The 26,848-nt window shown below is 37.0% G+C and overlaps 1 protein-coding gene and 1 long non-coding RNA gene across 4 annotated transcripts in view; one reads left to right on the forward strand and one right to left on the reverse strand.

Annotated features, from left to right (window-relative positions):
- Smchd1 (structural maintenance of chromosomes flexible hinge domain containing 1) overlaps window positions 1-6,833 on the forward strand; it is a 155,170-nt gene extending 148,337 nt beyond the window's left edge. For all 3 annotated transcript variants that reach the window (XM_027942894.3, XM_071602881.1, XM_071602882.1), the window contains one exon: window positions 5,806-6,833. In XM_027942894.3, the coding sequence (XP_027798695.2) occupies window positions 5,806-5,830 (25 nt within the window). In that variant the 3' untranslated portion in view covers window positions 5,831-6,833. The remainder of the gene's footprint in view (window positions 1-5,805) is intronic.
- LOC114098674 (uncharacterized) overlaps window positions 3,137-26,848 on the reverse strand; it is a 33,599-nt gene continuing 9,887 nt past the window's right edge. Inside the window, exon 3 of the long non-coding RNA XR_011704832.1 lies at window positions 3,137-3,203. This is a non-coding gene — a long non-coding RNA (uncharacterized lncRNA). The remainder of the gene's footprint in view (window positions 3,204-26,848) is intronic.

A 26,848-nucleotide genomic window follows, 5' to 3' on the forward strand; every position in this document is an offset into this window, starting at 1 on the left:
TCTTTATAGAAAAAGTTCTTATGTAAGAACAAAGTATAGGAAGTATGGTAAAATGAAAACATCATGACTTTGCTGCTGCTAATAAAGAATCTAGGTAATGATAATCAGCAGAGTACTCAACAATTAAGTAAAAATTGGATAGGAAACTGAATATGGAAAGATCAAATTGGCACACCTGATCTCAATTATCAATCTTAGTAACTCTAAAAGTCATAGGACATTTGCTATTGTATGTGCCTCAGAGGAAGTAACCTGAATCTAATGACACTTCTACTTAGACTTTCTCAACTAGAGTTCCATGGAAGAATTTAACACAGCAGAAAATTATTTGAGTGATTCTTCTCAGTGTACTGCTACCATTCTGGGTACATAAGAAGAAGATTACTTTATTATATACAATAAATGACTTAAGGCATTAGACCCTGATTCACATATTTGAGAAGGGCTCACCATTTACTATTAACTACCATTCTACCAGAAAATATGTAGAATTTTGGAGCCAAATTAAAAGATATCACAAGGAAGCAGTCAGCCAAATGCAGAACATTATAGAACAAATGTCTGCTTTTGTTTTGCTAATAAATGATATAAAGAAGGAAGGAATGAGAATCAATAAAAGTGATTTAAAAGACTTAACAATTGCATGCAATGTACAGACCTTGGTTTATATTTGGATTTGAATAAACCAGCTTTAAAATAACAGGGTTGAACCAGACAGCAGCTACTCAGGAGGTTGAGACAGAAGGATCTCAATTTTGAGGCCAGGCTCCACAATTTAGTGAGACTCTGTCTCAAAAGAAAAAGAACTGGGGATGTAGTTCAGTGGTAGAGCATTTGCCTAGCATGTGTGTAGGTCCTGAGTTCAGTCCCCAGAATCACAAAATTATATAAATAAAACAACAATGTTAAAATAATTGGAGAAACTTGAATATTACCTAGCTATTAGATATATTCATGTTACATATAAATATTATTGTATAATCATATTTGTTTTAATATTAAGTATTTAATATACTTTTATATGTTAAATTGTACATTTTATGGATAATAGTATAATATTTACATTAAAATAAATGTATAGTTAGAAATGCATACTAAGGTATTTGTGTTGTCTGGGTATATTTTTAAATATATATTTTAGAAAACAGGCAAAGGATATTTAAAATTTTGGCAAAATATTATAATTACTAAAGCTCAAAAACAGGATATTATATTATTATATCACTATATTATTCCCTCTGCCTTTATGTAGATTTCTCTGTGTGTGTATATACATCCTTGCTGGTGATCAGATCCATAGCTTCATACAATGCTAGGCAAGCACTCTGCAACTGAACTACATCCCCAGCCCAAAGATGTTACCCAGGTGTTTTTGTTCATTTGTTTTGTTTGGGTTTTGTTTTATTTTGTTGTTTTTTGGCACTTCTATGAAGTGGACCCAGGACCTAGCATGGTAAGCACTCTACCATTGATCTACACCCCCCATTGACATAATTTTTTAAGGAGTTTCTCCCCGCCACCCCCAGGTAGTGGGGAGCATTTTTCCGGGTTTTTAAGAGAACAGAACCTTCTTCCCAGTGAAGAAATTCCATAGGACCATTTCTAGACTAAGGATAATAGAGTAAATAGATAGTTCTGAATATGTGCCAATCTCAGTACTGAGTTTGCCTAGACCTCTCAGTTACTACAGACATTGATTTGAAACTTGTTAAGATTTTATAGCAATTTGGAGGTTGACTGGGTTAAAGTTTATTTTTTTAATTTATCATCGTTAATAGTTGTATCATTTTCATTAAAGTCATACATGTATAGAAGCTGAATAGGGGTATAGATTTATAGTATTATATAATGTGAGCACGTAGTGTTGGGAATTTAGTTCAGTGGCAGAGTACTTGCCTAGCACATGAAACATCCTAGGTTTAGTCCTCAGCCCTGGGTGAGGGGAGTAGGGAGGAGACGCCAAAGTAAGGTGAGCCACACAGGGTAATCTAAAATTCTCTAGGAGTCATATTGAAAAGTAAAAAAGAAACAGTGAGATTAACTTTAATAATAGCTTTTGTTGAATCCAGTATCCAAAATATTATTTCAACATTTAAACAATATAAGAAATGATTAAAGAGCTATTTTACCTGTTTGTTTTTCATACAAAGTCTTCAAAATTCAGAAGATAGCAAATCTCAATTAGGACTAACTATATTGCAGGTGCTCTGGAACCACACATGGCTAGTGGCTCCTGTTTTGGACAAAAGGTATAGACAGAGCTTATGATAATAAAATAACTCGTCCTATGTATCCTCACACCTATTCCATTTCCCAGAGACAACCTTTGTTTTAACTATTAATTTTTAGTCATTCTCTTTTTAATTAGTTTTAATTAGTTATATATGCAGGTAGATACATTCTGATACAACATATATAAATGGAGTATAACTTCTCCTACTTCTGATTGTACTTCTGTCTGTCTTATTGTATTAAATTTTAGAGGGTATAGCTCACCTGTCCCTTTGGGGGTGGAAGTCTGTCTTGCCTTGCTCACCTATTGACTTTTGAACTGAGTTCTAAATTATTTGAGCATTTAATGTTATCATGATTATTTAATTATATTCTATCTTGCAACCACACCCAAGTCCTCCATGTTTTTTTCAAGAGTAGAAACCTTCAAATAACTTATTACATTATGATATCTATGTAAATATTTTGTAGTACTAGGCAAAGTTGTGTATGAGTATTACATTCTGTATATTTTTGTTTTGTTTTTTCTGGTACCAGGGATTAAACAAGGGTATCTTATTTCTGGCTACCTCACAAAGTTCTATATTTGGTTCTAATGTTATAACTCCTGCTTAGACCACTATTCAGTGTTACAAACATCAGGCTCACATAAAACTTCTGTACTCCTATCATTCTTAAAGTCATATTAAATTGTATTCCTGTTATTGGACTATTTCTTGTATGTTAATTTTTCTGAAGTTTCTAATTGCCCCCCCATCCCACTTTTTTTTTTTTTTTTTTTTTTTACTTGCCACGTATCTTGATCAGATCCTCTTCCTCCTGCATTAGTGATAGTTGCTGTATAAACTTCCTGCAGCTCTGCTTTCCTCAGGCTTCCTTGGCTACTCTCTTAAGTTGAATCACTGTTTCTTGGATACCATGTTTTTCTCTCTCGTAACTTTTGTAGAAAAAGTGTACCAAAAGAAAGTGGGCTGGAATAAAAGAATAAAATCATGGCATTTGCAGGTAAATGAATGGCACTGGAGGAAGATAATGCTAAGTGAAGTTAGCCAATCCCAAAAAACCAAATGCTGAATGTTTTCTCTGATATAAGGAGGCTGACTCATAGTGGAGCAGGGACAGGGAGCATGGGAGAAATAGATGAAATCTAGATAGGGCAGAGGGGTGGGAAGGGAAGGGAGGGGGCAGAGGGTTAGAAATGGTGGTGGAATATGATGAACATTATTATCCAAAGTACATGTATGAAGACACAGATTGATGTGAATATACTTTATATACAACCAGAGATATATAAAAAAAATGTGCTCTATATGTGTAATAAGAATTGTAATATATTTCGTTGTCAAACATTAAAAACATCAATTAAAAAAAGAAATTGGGCTGGGGTTGTGGCTCAGTGGTAGAGTGCTTCCCTCCCATTTGTGAGGCACTGGGTTCAATCCCTCTGCACCACATAAAAATAAATATTGTGTCCATCTACAACTAAGAAAATATTTTTTTAAAAAATAAGAAAGAAATTGGAGCCATATTTTGTCTGAAAATGTCATTTTGCCTTTAACTGAATATCAGTTAAAGGTTTCTGGAAATAGGGAACAGAAATAAGGGGTAGACTATACTAGACACAGAAGGATTGGGAAGTAGACTAGAAATAATGAGAGACAGTCTGCATGATGGAGACTTTGGACTCCCAACTCAGGAAGTATAACAAAGAGTGAAAAGCCCAGCCCTAAAAAGGAGCAATGTGAGATAAAAGGATGGGAGCAGAATGGGAAAAGGAAAGAAAACCACAGCTAAAATATGCCATATTTTCAGCCCAAACTTAATGTTATCTTGTCTCCAGATAAAAAGCTGATACCACATATTTAGATAGCAGTGGTAATTGGTCAATTAAATGTTGGTATATTGGCTTCTGGTACAGTTGCTGGCACCCTACAGCCCTGTCTGATGTCAGCCTCTAGGAGCCAGTGACCTGTACTTGGCTGTCCACCCACAATGAAAGCAAAACCTTTGGCTTCAATGACCCTGTTCTATTCTGTCTCAGTTATAATTCTCACTCACTTGATGGGAAAATAGTTCTGTTTCTCTAACAGCAGAAGAAATCTAAGTCAACAGTATAATCCTCTTTCTTAAATGTAATTGTATAATCAAAAATCATACATATGAGGGGAGTCAGCAACATGAGAGAGAAAATAAGTAGCAAAACAAACCCTGGAATATAATTCAGTAAAGAGACTAGTCTTCTAAAAAATTACAGTTACCAAGATCAGTCCCTGTATTACTTCCATTTATGCTGCAGCATAAATTCTAATAAAGCCTCTTGTGGAGGTAATTTTCTCATTCCCAGTCTCTATTTCTATAAATTTTGAACTGACAATTCTTACACTTTCTAAGTGTCAGAGTGTCTAAAATTAAAATGTCTTTTAACAGTATTGAAATACCAAAATCAGGAACAAATTTTAATAGTAGAAACAGAAAAAAGTATTTGTTTCTGTATATATTTATATTATGTATGTGTATGTATTATCTCTTAATAGAGGAAATATACCATGTTTTATCAACTCTGAGATGTCATTAATTATAAGAAATACCATCATTTCATGAACTATTAAGAAAAACTTCAAATTAACTCATAAATTGCATCTGGATTTCAGGAATATTCAATTTTTAAAAAAAGCAAGTATTAACCATGTTTAGCACATGATATTCAGTAGACCATCTTGTTTTCTTAAATAGACACAGTTTTATAATGCATTTTCTACTGAAAAGATTTTAAGTTAGCACTATCAAAAATGTTTTATAATCTCAGCTACTTAATATGAACTTCAGTAACTTAGCAAGACTGTGTCTCAAAAAATAAAAAATGCTGGAGATATAGTTCAGTGGTAGGGTACCCCCCTAGGTTTTAATCCCCAATATTTAAAAAAAAAAAAGTGTCGGGGGGGCTGGGGTTGTGGCTCAGCGGTAGAGCGCTTGCCTAGCACATACAAGGCCCTGGGTTCAATCCTCAGCATCACATAAAAATAAATAAATAAAGATATTGTGTCCAACTGAAAAATAAATATTTTTTTTTAAAAAAAGTGTATCTTCTGTTCGTGGGTGGCATTTTCAGGGGATATCATTAGAAAAGAAAACATTTAGATGTATATGAATAAAAATACATCAGTATTGATGTTTACCAAGATATTGGTGTGTTCATCTCTACATTAATGAGATTATAGGTATTTTAAAATGTTTTTTCTTTTGCTTGTCTTTATTTTGTGACTTCTACAATAAGCATTAGAATTCCTGTTAATTCTTAAAATCATAATTTTGTTTAGGGAAAGCACAAGACAGGTTAGTATCTGCAGAATTTGGATCCAAGATGCTACCATTTCAAAGAACTGTTTCAAATTACTTACATGCATTATAGACATACATGTATTTGTGTCCATCTAATAACTACTAAGCCTTTCAGACTCTTTTGGGGGGGGGGGCATACATGTGAAGTAAACAATTATTGATGAGTGAATTTAGGAAAGAAAATTTTTGGTACATAAAACTTACTATGTTTTTTTCTTTTCCTACTTCCACCAGGATTCCAACTAAATCAGATGTATAAAAGGTGAAGGGGCCACTGGTCTTACTAAGAATACTCTGCCTCTGCATCTCTCTCAGAAGAACAAAAGGTGACTTAACAAACTGAATATTTCTGGGGACAGTACAAGTATCTAGGCATGAATTTTCATGTGTATCCAGATGACTAAAAGCAACCATTCAATTTTATGAATCTCAGTGGACAGTATGGATTTACTGGAATTATTCCAGTCACCATGCCCTTTGGTTGTCATTATCTTGCAAATGTGTCAGAAGAACGTATGCTCATATGTCAATGACTGGAAAACTGGCACGTGGCATCTGTTAATCCTGACGAAAAGTATATGTACTATTTTTCAGTATAATTATCATGAATATGTTAGAACTATTTCTTGAAAACAGCCTTTTTATTACTTTTGTGTGAATTTATTTAACAGAAGCGTTTTGGCCTTTATGTAAGGAAGGTTCTGGAGACTAGATATTTAATTGTAAATATGTGAGGAAACTTGATGAAGAATTCAGGATTAAAAAAAAGCACAGGTATCTTGGAATTCAAATGTTAAGATACACAGAATAACGTTAAATTGATGAGTGAATATGTGACAGGTTGCTTTTCAGATTTCAAAGGCTTATTCTGTATATAAATAAAATGTGCAGCAGCATCTTTTTTATAAGTATTATTCGGCTTTATTGATACTAGATTATATAGTCTCAGCCTTAATTCTACACTTACATTATTTTGTAACTTTTTATTACTATTTTTAAGATGTTAAAGAAAACATACTCTCTGACATTAATGCAATAAGAGTTTGGTAGAAGGTTATTGCAAAAACATTTAAATTGTGTATTAGTTCAAGTTAATGTGTGTCAGTATATATGTCTTTGTGTAAATCCAAACGATTGGTCTGAGAGGTTATTTTGTAAGGAAAACTTTTGGTACAGTTTTTGTCCAGGAAATATGTGTGTTTTTTAATCCTTTCTGAATATGCAATGAGGTTAATAAACAGAATTGTTTCTTCCCTACTGAACAGATAAGTGTTTTTATTTTATTTTTTTTAATTTAAAGCTCTAAAAAAAATTATCTTAGAACTGACACTGTGGCGCATGCCTGTAATCCCAGTGACTCAGGAGGATCCCAAGTTCAAGGCCAGCCTCAGCAACCTAGCAAGGCCCTAAGCAACTTAGCAAGACCCTGTCTCAGAATTTTAAAGGGGGTGGGGCTGGGAATGTGGCTTAGTGGTTAAGCACCCCAGGGTTCAATCCCTGGCACAAAAAATAATTAATTATAGAGACTAATATTTGTTGCATTATAGCATTGAAAATTGTTTTAAGTGAAATTGGTTCTTATTAATTGTAAAATATTACTGTCGAAAAGATAAAATTCTATCTTCTAAATTTTTTATACTTTTGACTATATTGCCTGGTTACTTACACTCATAAAATTATTGCATTGTATTACTATAGAATTGTCAAATAATCCTATTTAATTTAAAAGTAAATGTTTCGGGGCTGGGGCTCAGTAGCAGAATGCCTGCCTAACATGTGTGAGACACTGGGTTCAATCCTTAGCACTACATAAAAATAAATAAAATAAAATAAAAGCATGGTATCCATCTACAACTACAAAAAAATTTAAAATTTTTTAAAAAGCAAATGTCTCGCTGGGCGTGATGGCACATGCCTGTAATCCCAGTGGCTCAGAAAGCTGAGGCAGGAGGATTTCTAGTTCAAAACAAGCCTCAGCAACTTAGCAAGGCCTTAAGAAACTCATTGAGAACCCTGTCTGTAAATAAAATATTTTAAAAGGGCTGAGGATGTGTCTCAGTGATTAAGCGCACCTGGGTTCAATCCCCAGTACTGCCACCTCCCCACTCCGCAACCCCCGATATTGAAACCTTTGGTATTCCTAAGAGCAAATGGCAATGAAGAAACATCTAATTGGGCACAATGGTACACACCTGTAATTCCAGTAGTTCAGGAAGCTGAGGCAGGAAGATCATGAATTTAAAGCCAGCTTCAGCAAATGTGAGGCACTAAGCAACTCGATGAGACTCTGTCTCTGAATGGAGAAAAACTGAAGGCATTCCCTCTAAAATCTGGAACAAGACAGGGATGCCCTCTCTCTCCACTTCTGTTCAACATAGTTCTCGAAACACTGGCCAGAGCAATTAGACAGACGAAAGAAATTAAAGGCATAAAAATAGGAAAAGAAGAACTTAAATTATCACTATTTGCAGATGATATGATTCTATACCTAGCAGACCCAAAAGGCTCTACAAAGAAACTATTAGAGCTAATAAATGAATTCAGCAAAGTGGCAGGATATAAAATCAACACGCATAAATCAAAGGCATTCCTGTATATCAGGGACAAATCCTCTGAAATGGAAATGAGGACAACCACTCCATTCAAAATATCTTCAAAAAAAATAAAATACTTGGGAATCAACCTAACAAAAGAGGTGAAAGACTTATACAATGAAAACTACAGAACCCTAAAGAGAGAAATAGAAGAAGATCTTAGAAGATGGAAAAATATACCCTGTTCATGGATAGGCAGAACTAACATCATCAAAATGGCGATATTACCAAAAGTTCTCTATAGGTTTAATGCAATGCCAATCAAAATCCCAACGGCATTTCTTGTAGAAATAGAGAAAGCAATCATGAAATTCATATGGAAAAATAAAAGACCCAGAATAGCAAAAACAATGCTAAGCAGGAAGTGTGAATCAGGCGGTATAGCGATACCAGACTTCAAACTATACTACAGAGCAATAGTAACAAAAACAGCATGGTACTGGTACCAAAACAGGCGGGTGGACCAATGGTACAGAATAGAGGACACAGAAACCAATCCACAAAACTACAACTATCTTATATTTGATAAAGGGGCTAAAAGCATGCAATGGAGGAAGGATAGCATCTTCAACAAATGGTGCTGGGAAAACTGGAAATCCATATGCAACAAAATGAAACTGAATCCCTTTCTCTCGCCATGCACAAAAGTGAATTCAAAATGGACCAAGGAGCTTGATATCAAATCAGAGACGCGCCGTCTGATAGAAGAAAAAGTTGGCTACGATCTACAGTCGGTGGGGTCGGGCTCCAAATTCCTCAATAGGACACCCATAGCACAAAAGTTAATAACTAGAATCAACAAATGGGACTTACTCAAACTAAAAAGTTTTTTCTCAGCAAAAGAAACAATAAGAGAGGTAAATAGGGAGCCTACACCCTGGGAACAAATCTTTACTCCTCACACTTCAGATAGAGCCCTAATATCCAGAGTATACAAAGAACTCAAAAAATTAGACAATAAGAGAACAAACAACCCAATCAACAAATGGGCCAAGGACCTGAACAGACACTTCTCAGAGGAGGACATACAGTCAATCAACAAGTACATGAAAAAATGCTCAACATCTCTAGCTGTCAGAGAAATGCAAATCAAAACCACCCTAAGATAGCATCTCACTCCAGTAAGATTGGCAGCCATTATGAAGTCAAACAACAACAAGTGCTGGCGAGGATGTGGGGAAAAGGGTACACTTGTACATTGCTGGTGGGACTGCAGATTGGTGCAGCCAATTTGGAAAGCAGTATGGAGATTTCTTGGAAAGCTGGGAATGGAGCCACCATTTGACCCAGCTATTCCCCTTCTTGGTCTATTCCCTAAAGACCTAAAAAGAGCATGCTACAGGGACACTGCTACATCGATGTTCATAGCAGCACAGTTCACAATAGCAAGACTGTGGAACCAACCTAGATGCCCTTCAATGGACGAATGGATAAAAAAAATGTGGCATTTATACACAATGGAGTATTACTCTGCATTAAAAAATGACAAAATCATAGAATTTACAGGGAAATGGATGGCATTAGAGCAGATTATGCTAAGTGAAGCTAGCCAATCCCTAAAAAACAAATGCCAAATGTCTTCTTTGATATAAGGAGAGTAACTAAGATCAGAGTAGGGACGAAGAGCAGGAGAAGAAGATTAACATTTAACAGGGATGAGAGGTGGGAAGGAAAGGGAGAGAGAAGGGAAATTGCATGGTAATGGAAGGAGACCCTCAGGGTTATACAGTGGAGGGGGTAGAGAGAGAGGAGGGGAGGGGAGGGGAGAGGTGGGGAGGGGGGAGGGGGGAGGATGGGAAAGGCAGCGGAGCACAACAGACACTAGTATGGCAATATGTAAATCAAAGGATGTGTAACTGATGTGATTCTGCAATCTGTGTATGGGGTGAAGGTGGGAGTTCATAACCCACTTGAATCAAAGTGTGGAATATGATATGTCAAGAAATTTGTAATGTTTTGAACAACCCACAATAAAAAATAAAAAAGAATATAAAAAGGAAAAAATAAATAAATAAATAAAATAAAATACAAAAAATAGGGCTGGGGATGTGGGGATGTGGCTCCAGAATTCAATCCCTGGTACCAAAAATAAAAGAAAGAAACATCTAGTCAAGAAAATTTTTTAAAAATTCTGTAAAAATGAAAAATGTTAAATGTGTATGTAAAAATCTTTAGTAAAATACTGGCAAAACAAATATTGAACATATAAAGAAAACTATGTACCCTATCCAGGTGGAATTTATCCCAAGAGTGTAAGGCTGGGTTAATATCTAAAAATCAATATGCTATATCAATGAAATAAAAATCTGTATCTCCATAGATACAGAAAAAGCATTTAACAGAATCCAAATGCTTTTCATTAAAATACTCACTAATATTAAATTGGCACTTTCTCATCCACAGATAGTATCAAACTTATTGTTGAAACACTGGATGTCTTTCCCATAAGGTCAGGAATGAGACAATATGTCTACTGTTGTCACTTCTATTCAACATTGTAGTACAGGTTCTAGCCAGGGCAATTAGGCAAATTGAAAAGATATCCAGCTTAGAGAGTGAAACCATCTCTGCTTTCATATGACATGATCTTATATATAGGAAACCCTAAAGAATCCACTAAAACTTAGAATTAACAAATGGATTCAGCAAGGTTGAAGGATACAAGATAAGTATACAAAAATCAATTATATTTCTGTAGTGAAAAATCCAAAATGGAATTAAAATAATCCCACTCATAATAGCATCAAAAGGAATAAAACACTTAGCAGTAAATTTAACAAAAGACATGCAAAACTTTTACTTTAAAAACTATGTAAGGGGCTGGGGTTGTGGCTCAGTTGCAGAGCACTCGCCTAGCATGAGCAAGGCCCTGGGTTCGAACCTCAACACCACATAAAAATAAATAAACAAAATAAATGTATTGTGTACAACTAAAATAAAAATATTTTTTAAAAAATAAAAACTATGTAACATTTTTCACAAAAATCTAAAGATTAAATAAATTTTTAAAAATTTTAATTTGGTATATATGACAACAGAATGCATTATAATTCATATTACACATATAGATCACAATTTTTCATATCTCTGGTTGTACCCAAAGAGACATCCTTCGTGTCTTAGGATAATGATGTACTTAGGATAATGATGACCATCGCATTCCATTGTCTTTCCTACCCCTATACCTCTTCCCGTCCTCTTCCTCCCCTTTTCCCCTTTGCCCTACCTAGAGTTCATTTAATCTCCCCCCCCCCTTTCCCCGCCCTCCCCCCCACCACCACCCAGCATATTATGAAGCAGCATCCTTAAATCAGAGAAATTTGGCATTTGGCTTTTGGGGATTGGCTAATTTCACTTAGCATTATATTCTCCAGCTCCATCCGTTTACCTGTAAACGCCATGATCTTATTCTCTTTTAATGCTGAATAATATTCCATTGGGTAAATATGCCATATTTTCTTTATACATTCATCTACTGAAGGACATCTATGTTGGTTCCACAGTTTAGCTATTGTGAATTGTGCTGCTATAAACATTGATTGGCTATGTCCCTGTAGTATGCTGTTTTTAAGTCCTTTGGGGATAGACCGAAGAGTGGGACAGCTGGGTTAAATGGTGTTTCCATTCCCAGTTTTCCAATGATTCTCCATACTGCTTTCTAATTTTTTTTTTAAACTGCACAATCATGAGTTGGAAGACAATATTGTTAAGATGACAGTACTCCCCAGACTTATGTACAGACTACAGACTCTGTCAGACTCCACCTGAATTCTTTGTACAAATTAACAAACTGACTTTACATTTTGTGTGAAATTACAGGAGACCTCGAGAGAATAACCAAAACAATTCTGAGGTACAAAGTAAGAAGAATCACATCCCTCAGTTTCAAAACTTAGCAGAAAACGACATTAAAATAAAGATTGTAAAACTGGGACAAAAAGTAGGCATTAAATAAATGGAAAAGAATTGAAAGTTGAAATATGAACATGCATTTATGATGGATTGCTTTATAACAAGCGTGCTAAGACTAATGGGAAAAGAACAGTCTTTTGACAAATGATACAGACTTACGTTTGATCCTCATATCACACCATTTACAAAAGTTAATAGAAAATAGATCAAAGATCTAAATGAAAAGAACAAAACCCATAAACTCTTAAAGGAAAATATAGGAGTTAATCCTCATGGCCTTGGTTTTGACAAAGGACTTCTAGATGTGACTCTAAAAATATGAGCCACAAAAGGGAAAGTAGTCAAACTGGACTTTAGTTCAAAAAGGTAAAAAGATGACTGGATTATATCTATTCTATACAATAGAATAATATTTTTTGGCCTTAAAAAGGAATGAAATGTTGATACATGCTGTAAGCATTGATGAAATTGAATTAAGTATGTAAGAGAAGTCTGTAGCAAAAGATCAGTGCAGTGCACCCATGAAAATTTAGAATAGAGCAGTCTATCAAGAAAGTATGTAAATTAGTTTTTGCTTAGACCAAGAGAGGACAAGAGGATTCAGAGTATGATAGCTAAAGAAGAAATTTATCGTGGGGCTGGGGTTGTGGCTTGGTGGCATAGTGCTTGCCTAGCATGTGTGGAGGCACTAGGTTCGATCGATTCTCAGCACCACATATAAACAAATAAAATAAAGGTTCATTGACAACTTTAAAAATAAATAAATAACTAAAAAGAAGAAATTTATCCTTATGGGTTGAATTCTGTCCTCCCAAAAGATGTTATGGTGAAATTCTAACCTCCATTACCTCGAAATGTGACCTTGTTTAGAAATAGGGTCTTTACAGAGGTGATTTAGGTAGAATGAGATCATCACATGGGCTTTTAACTCAGTCTGATTGTTCTAATAAAAAGAGAAAATTTGGAAACAAAGAAGGTGATATGATGGCACATAGGGCCATGTGTCTACATTAACACATCTGTCAACTGAGGAATAAGAAGCTACGAGAGGCACAAAAGGATTCTCAAAGCATGGCACTGCCAGCACCTTTAGATTTGTAAACTCCAAACTCTGAGGCAGTTTGTTATTTTAAGTCTCACAGCTTTTGACAAGTTATTATGACAACACTCAGGAAACTAATACAGATAGAAATAAAGTTTCTTCCTGAGGTATTGAATAGAAATAACTAGATGGTTGTGCATACAGAAAGTCCCCAGTTTATGATGGCTCAGCTATGTTTGGACTTTACCGTGGTGTGAAAGCAGTATGCATTCTGTAGAAAGTACTTTGAATTTTTAGTTTGAATGTTTTCTCTGGCTAGGAACATGTGGTACAATAGTCTCATGATGCTGGGCAGCGGCAGCAGCAGCAAGCCTCAGCTACCAGTCAACCATACAATCAAGATAGCATGGAAATGATCAATATTCTACAGTGTACTGTGTTGCTTAACTATGATGTGTTGACCTAGAGTAAAGTCAGTCTAGTCAAGAACAAAGAAAATTACAAGTGTGGTTTGGTGGCTCCTGACTTTAGTAATCCCAGCTACTCCAGAGGTTTAGGTGGGAGGATTGAAAGTTCAGGACCAAACTGGGCAATTCATCGAGGCCCAGTCCAAAAAGAAAAGGCTGGAAAAATGTAGATTTTAACATGTCCTCTGAGGTTTTAGAGTGAAATCTGTAATTAAGCTACAAGGGAGATGGTAATTACATCACTTGGTAATCAGGACCTATGGTTGGTGCTGTCAAAGTTGTTTTATAAGAAAGAGATTAGATCTAGTTTCAGTCTCTGGTTAGTATTGGAGGAAAGGGTCCATTGTACACAAGGTAAGCAGGTCTTAGCAGTGCTTCAAAGGTTAGCTCATGTGTTGGGGACATCCGTAGCCTAGTTCAAAGGTTTTGCTGTGGATGCCTCAGATTTGATGAATAATGGCCAATGGCCCTCCAGTTCCATTGTAAGTATCCTAAACCAATGCTACTCCACTTTTATTTTATATATATATATATATATATATATATATATATATATATATAAAATGGGCTGTTGAGAGAAGGTAAAAATTTTAGGAATTGTGGTATACTTAGAAGTAGGTCACTGGGGACATGCCCTTGGAGGGTATATTTTGAACTCCACTGCTCCCTCTCTCTTTTGCTTCTGACTCTGCAGTAAGGTGAGCAGCTTTCCTCTGCTATGCCTTCCACCATAATGTACTTGCCTCGCCATAGACCTAAAAGCAACTGGGACAAGCAACTATGAACTGAAAACCTCTGAAACTATAAAACAAAAAAAACCTAAGGAGGAACTTTAAGTTGATTTCTCTCAGGTTTTTTGTCACAGTAATGGAAAGCTAACACACTTAAGATATTTTCAATTTACAATAGATTTATCAGGATGTAATTTCATAATTCAAATAGCATCATTTTTTAAATTTTTTTTTAAATTTTAATTTGTTATATTTTGGGGGGGTTTGACTGTCTAGGCTTTTTTTTTTTTTTTTTTGGTTGTTCAAAACATTACAAAGCTCATGACATATCATCTTTCATACATTTGATTCAAGTGGGTTGTAAACCCATTTTTACCCCACATACAAATTGCAGAATCACATCGGTTACACATTCACATTTTTACATAATGCCATATTAGTGACTGTTGTATTCTGCTACCTTTCCTATCCCCTACTATCCCCCCTCCCCTCCCCTACCATCTTCCCTCTCTACCTCATCTGCTGTTGTTCAATTTTCTCCCTTGTTTCCCCCCCTTTCCCCTCACAACCTCTTATATGTAATTTTGTGTAACATTGAGGGTCTCCTTCCATTTCCATACAATTTCCCTTCTCTCTCTCTTTCCCTCCTACCACTCGTCTCTGTTTAATGTTAATCTTTTCCTCATGCTCTTCCTCCCTGCTCTGTTCTTAGTTGCTCTCCTTATATCAAAGAAGACATTTGGCATTTGTTTTTTAAGGATTGGCTAGCTTCACTTAGCATAATATGCTCTAATGCCATCCATTTCCCTGCAAATTCCATGATTTTATCATTTTTTAGTGCTGCGTAATACTCCATTGTGTATAAATGCCACATTTTTTTTATCCATTCATCTATTGAAGGGCATCTAGGTTGGTTCCACAGTCTACCTATTGTGAATTGTGCTGCTATGATCATTGATGTGGCAGTATCCCTATAGTACGCTCTTTTAAGGTCCTCAGGGAATAGTCCGAGAAGGGCGATAGCTGGGTCAAATGGTGGTTCCATTCCCAGCTTTCCCAGGAATCTCCATACTGCTTTCCAAATTGGCTGCCGACAGTGGAGTCGCCCGGGCAGCGGCTGGCGGGTCTGGACCTCTGCGCAGCGTGGCGGAGATTCACTCGTCTGTGGCAAACTGTCACCTCCAAAAATCCTACCAATTGCCGGCCGGTCTCTCTTCAGTGGAATTTCGCCAGGAGCCTCTCAGCAGGTAGAATCCAAGCATATCAATGCGTCTCTCTGACCCCGTTACTGAGGAGGTACTGAAATTGCTGCCTCCCCGCCCGCCGCCATGTTGGATCTCTCATATCTTTTTAAATACACTAAAACTATTGAATTGTACACTTTACATGGGTCAATTTTATGGTATACAAATTATATTTCTAAAACTACTTTTAAATTAATAAACATGGAAACTTTAATAATAGTATAGGGAAGTAATACCAGCATGTGTAATACAGATTAAAAAAAAAAATAGCCAGGCATGGTGGAGCACGCCAGTAATCCTAGAGACTTGGGAGGCTGAGACAGGAGAATGGCGAGTTCAATGCCAGCCTCAACAATTTAGCAAGGCCCTAAGCAACTTAATGAGACCCTGTCTCCAAATAAATATATAAAAAAGGGGGTTAAGGATGTGCCTTAGTGGTTAAGCTTCCCTTTGTTAATCCCCAGAACTCCCCCCACAAAATTAATAGGGTTAAGTATAGGAAATTTGGTAAATTTAAAGCAATCACAAGTAAGAAATCTTCAAAATGGGGAAAAAAAGCATTCCTCAAATTAAGAAGTGTCTCAATAAATAGAAAATAAAAGTAAACCCATCCTGACAGTAATGAACTGCATACAGTGTACCAACAAACTACAGGACAACAAAAGTTACCAGGAGCCAAAGAACATTAAAAAGAAAAAAAAAAGATCAAACTTTTGAGGGGCTGGGGATGTGGCTTAAGCAGTAGCACGCTCCCCGGACATGCGTGCGGCCTGGGTTCGATCCTCAGCACCACATACAAATAAAGATGTTGTGTCCACCGAAAAATAAAAAATAAATATTAAAATTCTCCAAAAAAAATTTTTTTGAAAGCTTATAGATAGTAAATACCACCTTTAGCTTATATATGAATGTTATACCTAAATATAGATTATAACATATTTACAGTATAGTTTCATTGGTATATAATTTAATATACATATTGTCATTTAAGAGTGAAGGGGCCAGAAAAAGACACTTCAAATAAAAGGAGAGTATTATATGTGGTAGGTTGATGATAAAAAGATCCTCAGTTTTCTATGCCATTTTAACTGCAGTAGGCCCCTTCATTCACTTCATTCACAGTTTGGCTTTCCTTGATTTCACACATGGGATGGCTAGGATTTAACAAAATAATAAGTATTGACAAGGGTGTGGGGAAATTGGGACTCTTGTACATTGCCAATGGCCATCCAAAATAATGCAGTTGCTGGGGAAAATGATTTGGTTGTTCTGAAAAAAGGGAAGCATAGAATTACCCTTAAACCTAGCACTTACAGCCGGCTACAGTGGCACATGCAGCAGCTCAGGAGGCTGAGGCAGGAAGATCTTGAGTTCAAAGACAGCCTCAGCAAAAGTGAGGCACTAAACAGTTCAATGAGACCCTGTCTCCAAATAAAATACAAAATAAGGCTAAGGATGTAGCTCAGTGGCCGAGTGCCCCTGAGTTCAATCCCTAGTGCAGAAAAAAACTAGCATTTATATCTCAGCTGTATGCCCTCCAATAATGAAAATGGATGCAAAGCCAGGCATGGTAGGTAGCACACAACTGTAGTCCTAGCTATTCAGGTGGCTGAGGCAGGAGTATCACTTGAACTGGGGAGTTCAAGACCAACTGGGGCAACATGGTGTGAGGCATCCTCCTCCCTCACAAAAAAAGGGAAAAAAAACAGACTCACATACTGTATGCCAACCACATTAGAATCTCCAAAGAAACAAAAACAATATATGGATGAATATTTATTATTACACTCACATAATTATGGAGGCTAAGAAGTCCCATGATGTGCTGTCTGGAGATTTCAGGAAAACCAGTGGTATAATTCAGTCGGAGTCTGAACACCCAAGAACCAGGAGCTACAAGGTCCAAGAGTAGGAGAAAATGTGTGTCCCAGGTAAAGACGGGAGGAAGAAAATTTATACTTTCTCTTTTTTGTTCTATTCAGGTTTCGATGGAATAATGATGCCTATGATATTGGTGAGGGCGGATCTTCTTTACTTGAATAATAATCTCTGGAAATACCTCATAGACACACTCAAAAATAATGGTTTTATGAGCTACCTAAGCATCCCCTAACCCACTTAGGTTAGTACCTAAAATTAACCATCATAGCAATGTTCTTAATAGTAGTATTTCTAATTATCCAAAAGTTGGGGGAAAACCCATGTATCCATCCACAAGATGGATGGGAAAACAAATGTAGTCTATACATTCAAAGACATATCATTCAGCCACAAAAAGGAATGAAGTCTTGATAACAAGGAGAAACTTTGAGCATGTGCCAAGTCAAATCAGTCAGACATGAAAGGAAGAACATTACATGATTCCACTCGTATGAAATACCTAGGCAATTCCATAGGGATAGAAAAGAGGTTAGAGGTCATCAGAGGATGAAGTGGACAAGAAATGATGAGTTACTGCTTAATGGTTACAGAGTTTCCATTTGGGTTAAGGAAAAAAAGTCTTGAAATTCTAGATAGTGATAATGATTGTGTGACATGTTGAATGTAAATCATGCCACCGAATTGTACATGTAAAATAATGATTAAAATGGAAATTTTTTGGGTTACATAAATGTTACCACAATGTTTAAAATCTTATTTACAGAGAATTGCAAAGTGAGTCTCACCTGCCTGTATCATATTTATTAAAGCTGTTATTTGGTGCTTGCCATTCCATAGGTGTTATTGTATAATATTAACTCAGGTCAAGAGACATTGACATTAATCTAAATGTCAGTAACCACATGTGGCTAGCTAGTAGGTTCTCCATTGAACAGTGACAATCTTAATAAAGATACTATGTTGTATCACTTTGGGAAATATTTGTTATTATCTAGTAGAGTTTCAAGATTCCCTGCCCTAGCTTCTGACCCAGTGACTCCTCCCCTGGCCCTGTTCTGGAGAAGCACAGGCATGCTGTATCAGCTTAAATGTACAAGAATGTTTCTGGCAGAATCAAGCTAAATTGAAATAACCTAAATTTCCATCTACATCTGTGGTCTCTCTGTATACAATGCAATTATGCTCAGATATAAAAACAAATGAATATAACTATATTCAACATAGATCAACTCTTTAAGTAAAAACAAGACAAAAGAAACATGAGTCTATTTATAAAAATTTTAAAGCAAAAAAAAACTCCTCTAATAAATGGATATTATTACATAAGTAATAAACCCATAATAACAAACAAGGATATGGATTAGCATGAAAGTGAGGTGGTGGTTCTCTCATGGAGACAAAGGAATTACAAAGTAATTATTTGCCTTACAAATATTCATGGTATCCAGTATTCACATTTCATGCACTTTTCCTGACTATATTATTTTTCACAAGAAGGTTAAAAAAATATTTTAAATGTAGAACTTATGACTGGTGGAATGAGATAGAGTCAGACAGGAAAGCTGAGAACACCAAGATGTTAGGTAACGAGAGTCAAAAACTATGCTAAGATTTGAATGTGTTCCCCAAAGTTCATGTGTCAGAAACTTAATCCCCCATCAACAATGTTGGGAGGTGCAGCCTAATGGTCTTTAGGTAGCTTGGTCTTGAAGGTTCTGCCCTCATGAATGTATTACGGTCATATCTTGGGAATTGGGTCAGTCATCTCAAATGTGGATTTGCTAAAAAGAGATTTGGGCTCTGCTTCCTCTATTGCTCTTGCCCTTTTTTGTTCTTCCACTTTCTGCCATAGGATGAAGTGACAGGAAAGCCCTCTCTGGATGCCAGAGCCATGGTCTTAGACTTGCCAGCCTGTAGAAATTTCTTGATAAATTATCCAGTCTGTAGTATTCTATTAACACAAAATAGACCTAAGACTCATGGTTATTTCTTGGTGATTGGGCAATGAATTAATTTATTTTTTAATGTGCATTTCCTTTTTTTCATACAATAGTTCATATTGCTTTAAAAAGAAAATAATGTAAGAGCTGGGATTGTAGCTCAGTGGTAGAGCACTTGCCTAGCATGTGTGAAGCCCTGGGTTTGATCTTTAGCACCACATAAAAATAAATAAAATACAGGTAATGTGTCCATCTACAACCACAAAATATTTTTTAAATAATGTAATATCTGACGAATTATGAAAGAAAAGTCATAGGATCACCTCAACGTATGCAAAAAAGCATTGGATAAAATGAAATGTTTTCTTCAAGAAAAAAACTCTAAGCAATCTACAAACTCAAGGAAACATCCTCAATGAAAACTAGGTACAGAAGCTGGGATTATGGCTCAGCGGTAGAGTGCTCACCTAGCACATGCGAGTCCCAGGTTCGATCCTCAGCACCACATAAAAAAATAAAGATATTGTGTCCAACTACAACTAAAAAATAAATTTAAAAAAATAAATAAAAATCTAGGTGCAGAAAATTTAGAGCATCCTAGTAACACAGGAGACAGAGGCAGGAGGATCAAAAGTTTGAGGCTAGCCTGCAACATCGTAAAAACCCTGTCTCAAAAAAAAAAAAAAGGAATAGGGGTGTAGCTCAGCCGTAAAGCACCCCTGAGTTTAATCTCCAGTACAAAAAAAAAAAAAAAAGGAGGGGAGAGAAATTTTGGAGTAAGAATTTTACTGATTAGTTAAGCATTAAAATCTTTCTCTTTAGGACTGGGGACAGATAAAAAGCCTCACATTCACAGATGGATTCTATTCAACATTATACTGGAGACTTTAACTAGAACAGCAGAGCTAGAAAAAAAAATTGAAAATTATAAAAATTAGGAATAAAGAAAACTAGGCATTTTTTCAGAATACAAAATAAATTTGTAAAATATCAATTGTATTTCTATATATCTGCAATAGTTAGAAAATTGTAAAATGCTAAAGGTGTAATTTATCAAGCAGGGCAGAGGTGCACACCTGAAACCCGAGCTGCCGAGAAGGTTGAGGCAAGAGGATCACAAATTGAGGCCAACCTGAGCAATTTAGTAAGAACGTGTCTCAAAATAAAATTTTTTTGAAAAGGGCTGAGGATGTAATTGTAGAATACTTGCCTAGGATGGATACACAAGGCTCTGGGTTCAATCCCCAGTACTGGGAAAGAAGAAAATAAAAGGTGAAATTAAGGGATAATATTCCAGAAATACGATTAAAAAAATCATAATCCCAACAGTTTTGTTTTGTTGGGGGTGGAGGTGTATGAGAAAAAGAATCTTTTTACAAACTGAATGTAAAATGAATTTGGATACGTCAACAAACTAGAAAATCCAGATGAAATCAACAAATTTCTAGAAATACACAAGACTAAAACATGAAGAAATAGCAAATCAGAATACACCTTGTCCTAGCTCAGCAGTTCTAACAACGCCAGGCACAGTTCAGCAGACAGCTGACTTCCCCTCATAGCCTCACTCACATGACAGGAAGAGAGAGCACTCGCTCTCTTCTTCTAAGGACTCTGCTCTCCTCATGACCAATTACCTCCCAAAGCCCCCTAGTTTAGTTTTATTTGGGCATGTTTGAATTTTCTAAACATAAAAAACCATACTGTAGCTGGGTGCAGTGGCACACACCTGTAATCCCAGACACTGTGGAGGCTGAGGTAGGAGTTCAAGGCCAGCCTGCTCAACTGAGGAAAACCCTGTCTCAAAATAAAAAAAGAAAATTGCTGGGAATGTAGCTCAGTGGTAGCTCTGTTCAATCCTCTCTCTCTCTCTCTCTAATGGAATAGCCTCTCACTTGCTTCTTTAATGTTTCTGAGATTCATCTTGATGTGCACAACAGTGGCTCATCATATTCCTCCTGTATAGTTTTCTTTTTTTAATATTTATTTTTAGTTGTAGTTGGACACAATACCTTTCTTTTTATTTATTTTTATGTGGTGCTGAGGATCAAACCCAGAGCCTCACACGTGCTACATGAGCGCTCTACTGCTGAGCCACAACCCCAGCCCATCCTCCTGTATAGTTTTCTGTTGTGAAAATTCACCACAATGTGTCCATTCCATTTTTACTTTCTTTAAATTTTTTTTAGTTATACATGGACACAATATCTTTATTTATTTTTATGTGGTGCTGAGGATCGAACCCAGTGCCTCACGTGTGAAAGGCAAGCATTCTTCCACTGAGCCACAGCCCCAGCCCCTCCATTTTTACTTTTAGTGAACATGTGAGTTTCCCATTTTGGTTGCTATAAATAATGTTGCTGGAACTTTTTCATGCAAATCTCCTAATGCACACATGCAAGATTCCTCTAGGTTAGCTATTTATTTGTGCAGTTGCTGGGTGTTAGGGTATGTTAGGTGTCAGCCTTTCATCTCTGTGACCAAAATCCCTGACAGGAACAACTAGGAGGAGAGAAAGTTTATTTTGGCTCATGGTTTCAAAGGTTTAGAAGGTGTCAGCCAATGGTCAAGCTGATTCCATTGCTCTGGGCCTGAGATAAAGCAGAACTTCATGGCAGAAGGGCATGGCGGGGGAAAGCTGCTCAGCCCATAACCAAGAAGCAGAGACAGGAAGGGGTTGGGGATAGTTATAGTCCCCAGGACCACACTCCCAGTGACCTACTTCCTCCAGCTAAGTCCCACATCTGTGAACTCTGTTGAGCAATCAGTAGATTAATCCATTAATAAGGTCAGAATCCTCATAAATCCAATCATGGCCTATAGGCCTCACTTCTGAATCTTGCTGCACTGGGGGCCATGATTCCAATGAACGAGCTCTGGGGGACACTCCAAACCATAACAGTGCCTGTTCAAATGCTAAAAGTAATTCAGAACTATTTTTCAAAGCTGCCGTATCAGCTTACACTCCCACCAGTATATGAGTTTCTTCCATGTTCTTGCTAACACTTGGTGTTGTCAGACTTTCTAATTTTTCAATCTGGCATGTCGTAGAATCTAATTTTATGAAATACTGACTACTTAATTGTTAACCTGCCCTGCAGTGATTATCCATGAGGTTGAGAATATATTTATTGACCCTTTGAGTTCCCTCGTTTTTGAAGTGCAGATTCTAATCTTTGGTCCATTTTTCTACTGAACTTTTATCTTTTTTGTTGATTACTTGTTGCTGCTGGTTTGTTAAATTCTGCTACAAATTCTTTATCAGTTATATACTACAACATCTGAGAGGGCCTGGAAGCACCAGGGATGCTTCAGAGCATGGTTGAGGACATCTAGGGTCTTACAGGTGGAGTCAAGGCATCTGGGCAGGGAGGCCACCATGCCTGGTGGAAACAACTTGTACACAGATGAGATTTGCTTAAGGCCCTCTAATTGGACATACCTAAGAAAAAAGTAAGAAGGAAAGAGAACTACTTTCCCTGCTCAGCTCTCTTTGGAAAGATTAGCTATGTTAGATTTGTTTCTGAATATGATCTTCCTTTTAAAAAAAAATTTGTTGTTGTTGTTGTTTTGTTTGTTTATAGTACTGGAAATTGAATCCAGGGCACTCTCCCACTGAGCTACATCTCCAGCCCATCTGTTTGTTTGTTTAATTATTTATTTGTTTATTTATTTATTTATTTTTGAAACCATTGTTGAGTCTGGTCTTGAACTTGCAATCCTCCTACTTCGTCTTCCCAAGTAGCTGGGATTACGTTGCCACCATTCCTATTTCTTTTAAACACTTTTTAAAATTTTTAGTTGTAGACAGACACAGAACCTTCATTTTATTTATTTATGCAGTGCTGAAGATCAAACCCAGTGCCCCATGTATGTGAGACAAACACTCTACCACTGAGCCACAACCCCAGCCCAACACCACATTCCTATTTCTGAAGACTACCTTCCATATGATTGAAATGGATTTGTGTGTTTCTCCAGTTTGACCAATAACTCTGCATTGAGTCTTTTTTTTTTTTAATTGCTGGAGATTAAACAAACACTACCATTGAGCCACATCCTCAACCCAGCCCTGAGTCTTCGAAGGCCCACTTCTGATAAAACATAAACCTGATAAAGTACAGAGTCTTTGACGTCTCATCTCTGATATCTCTGAGGAAGGAGTGGGAGGTATTTGGAGGATGCATGTCTGAGTGAAATAGCCTTCCTTTTCCATGCTTGATCCCTTTAAAATTTTTAAATATCTTGAAGAATTTAGAAACCTCATCTAATGAGAATATTCATAATGAGTCTGTCCTTCAAGAGATAAAGTTGATCTGTACTTTTCTGGGAATCATTCAAGAACAGCAGTTCAAAGCTTAAAATGGGTTTTCCTTTTATTATCTCCAACAGTTGATAGATCTGTCTTGCAGAGCAGCGATTTGGCAATGCTTGGTTCTTAATTCCAGCTATATGAAAATACAGTTCAGGAAAATGAATTCTGAGGCTGTAGACATTTGAAACCTTATTTGGCCCCTCATTACCTCATTCGTTAGGGCGGGAAGCACTCTGGCTGGGGATCACATGTTTTGGCCTAGGGAGGGGGTGACTGACTATTTTGTTCTCTGACTGATCAGGCCTTAGAGCCGGGTGGAGAAGCCCTGAAAATAGTCATTTCTTGGCTGTGTAGGGCAGGTGGGAGGGTCCTTTTCTGTAGCCTGGGTCTGCTTTACAATTGAGAAAAATAAACCAGGTCCCTGGAGATGGGCCTCACCAGTTACAGTGGCTATGTTGTGAGGAGAGTTGATAAAGGCCCAATGAAAACTTCCAGGAGGTTGGAATTTATTCCACTTGTTTACATTTGCTAAAAGACAGAACTGGTGTCTGGGAGTGTGGCTCAGTGGTAGAGACTTGCCTAGATGCATGAGGCCCTGGGTTCCCTCCCCAGCACTAGGAGGGGGAAGATACCATGATACTGAAGTGTGCTCTTCTATATAAAGTTTGTCAACTTGTCTCCAACTTAGCATCCCCAGGTCCCAGTTCTCACCCAGATTGAATGTCACTTCCCCCCTATAATCTGTGTAAGTTAATTTGGTCAATGATTTAGAAAAAGTCAGGTATCTGTCCTCTTTCTTTCCCTCTTTCAACCAATGTTCTTAAAGTGTTATTTGCCAGGAAATGTGCCAAGGTAAGGGATAAAATATAAAATGAATAATAAATAATTTTTCCTTCAACAAACCTTTATTCAGAAGTAATTGGTGGTGTTACAAATCAGAATAGATGTGATTTTTGAGTATTGCTGATCATTAGAGGGGCATGCTGGTTACATGATTGTACGCCTTTTGTGGGGATTCATTCAGATGATCACTTACAATTTTTTTTCCCTGTACTGGGGATTGAACCCAGTGCTAGGCAAGTGCTCCATCACTGAGCCACACCCCCAGCTGGATTTATGCACTTTTTATAAGAATATTATAATTTGATAAAAATTTACATTCGAAAACCACGATCTAGGGCTGGGATTGTGGCTCAGTGGCAGAGTGCTTGCCTTGTACATATGAGGCCCTGGGTTCGATCCTCAGAATCACAGAAAAATAAATAAAATAAAGGTATTGTGTCCATCTACAACAAAACAAATATATATATGAAAGAAAGAAATATATATGTGAAAGAAATATATTATGAAAGAAAGAAAACTACAGTCTACAAATACTTATTTTTAAAAGCCTTTATTAAATTGGAAACCTCAGTAGGAGAAAGTTTCTTTTAGGGTCAAGGCACATTGGAACTAGGTTCTGTTACCTTTTTTTCTAGTGTTTTTCCTGTTTCTTCCAGAAATCCTGGCACCACTTTGCCCCCAAACAGCCCTGTAGAGAGCATAACCTCAAAATATTCAAGAAATAAAATACTTTGTTTTTATGTTTTCTGAAGTTAGGGGAAAACATGTAATAGAAAACTAGAGCTCTTCCTCCACAACATTTCCTGAATATGAAACTTTTATCTCACCTTGTATTTTCCATGAGTTAAAAGATATTGGAGCTGGGTGCAATGGCACATGCCTGTAATCCCAGCAGCTCAGGAGGATGAGGCAGGAGGATTATGAGTTCAAAGCCAGCCTTAGCAAAAGCCTAAGCAACTCAGTGAAACCCTGTCTCTAAAAAAAAAAAAAAAAAAAAAAATACAAAATAGGGCTAGGGATGTGGCTCAGTGGCTGAGGAGTGCCCCTGATTTCAATCCCCGGTACCACCCCCCCACCCAAAAAAAAAAAAAGATCTTGGAGAATTTCATCCACTCAAAAAACATTTTTTGGGATTAAGATAATTTTAAAAATTGTTCTAAGATGTCAACGGGCTCTGCACTATTTAAATGTGTTATGACTAGCCCAAAGCATCAAGGGAGAATATTTTACATTATCACATTCTTCTTAGCTCCTGAGGATAACTTTAAGTACGGCACAGCTGGGCGTGGTGGCACAATCCTGCAATCCCAGCTACTCCAGAGGCTAAGGCAGAAGGAGTGAGAGGCCAAGGCCATCCTGAGCAACCAAGCAAGACCCTGTCTTGGGAAAAAAGAGGGGGTAGTGGTGGTAGGGGAGCTGGAGATATAGCTCAGTGGTACAGGGTCCCTGGATTCAATTCCCAGTACTGCAGGAAAATGAAAGCAAAAAGGACCAAAAGGTCACCAAAATGCACAAGGCCGTAGTAAACTAGAACTTGCCCTGAGAACAATTAGGACTTACTGTAATTCAGCTCTTTCCCGTTTTCTGATCTTCTTATTCACATTGATGTGTACTGATGTTTTAGCCTTCAAAAAGCTGTGGTAAACAAACCTAGTGCAGCTTGCGGTTCATTTTAGGTCTCTCAGAATGATCATATAATTTATTATCCAAACCAGGCACTTTTGAAGATGAAAGGAGACGCTAAAAATAATGAACCGTGGTAACTGATCTACACCAGGAATAACCAGGGGCCGGCCCAGGCAAATCAGGACATCTGGCCACTCTGCATATCAATAGATAAGGGAGGCAGAAAAATGGAGAGATCTGTCGTCCACTTGCCTGTTTTCAATTTTTATGTATTTATTTTTCTTTTCTTCCAGTGCTTGGGATTGAACTCAGGGCCTCTGCACCCTTAGCAGCATTACAGTGATGTTTAGTAATGACATGTCCCGCGTGCTTTCCTCACATCCATTTTTGCCAAATCCTACCTGGACCTCCCTGCCTCACCCCTCCTCCTGGCTACCTCAGTCTAGCCAATCCACCAGCTGGCCCCTGCCTTCCTTTATCTATGAAAACACACATTAGGGCTCAGCAGTAGAGTGCCCACCCAGCACAAGCCAGGCCCTGGGTTTCATCCCAACACCCACCCTCCAAAAAAATTTTTTTTAATTAATTAATTAAACCTACCAGGTCACATTAATTGCTCCCTCTTCTCATGCAAATCACATTCATTTTGAATATCATGGCTGATTTAAAACAAAACCAAATT

This window comes from Marmota flaviventris, chromosome 16 (genome assembly GCF_047511675.1).
Source record: "Marmota flaviventris isolate mMarFla1 chromosome 16, mMarFla1.hap1, whole genome shotgun sequence".
NCBI lineage: Eukaryota > Metazoa > Chordata > Mammalia > Rodentia > Sciuridae > Marmota > Marmota flaviventris.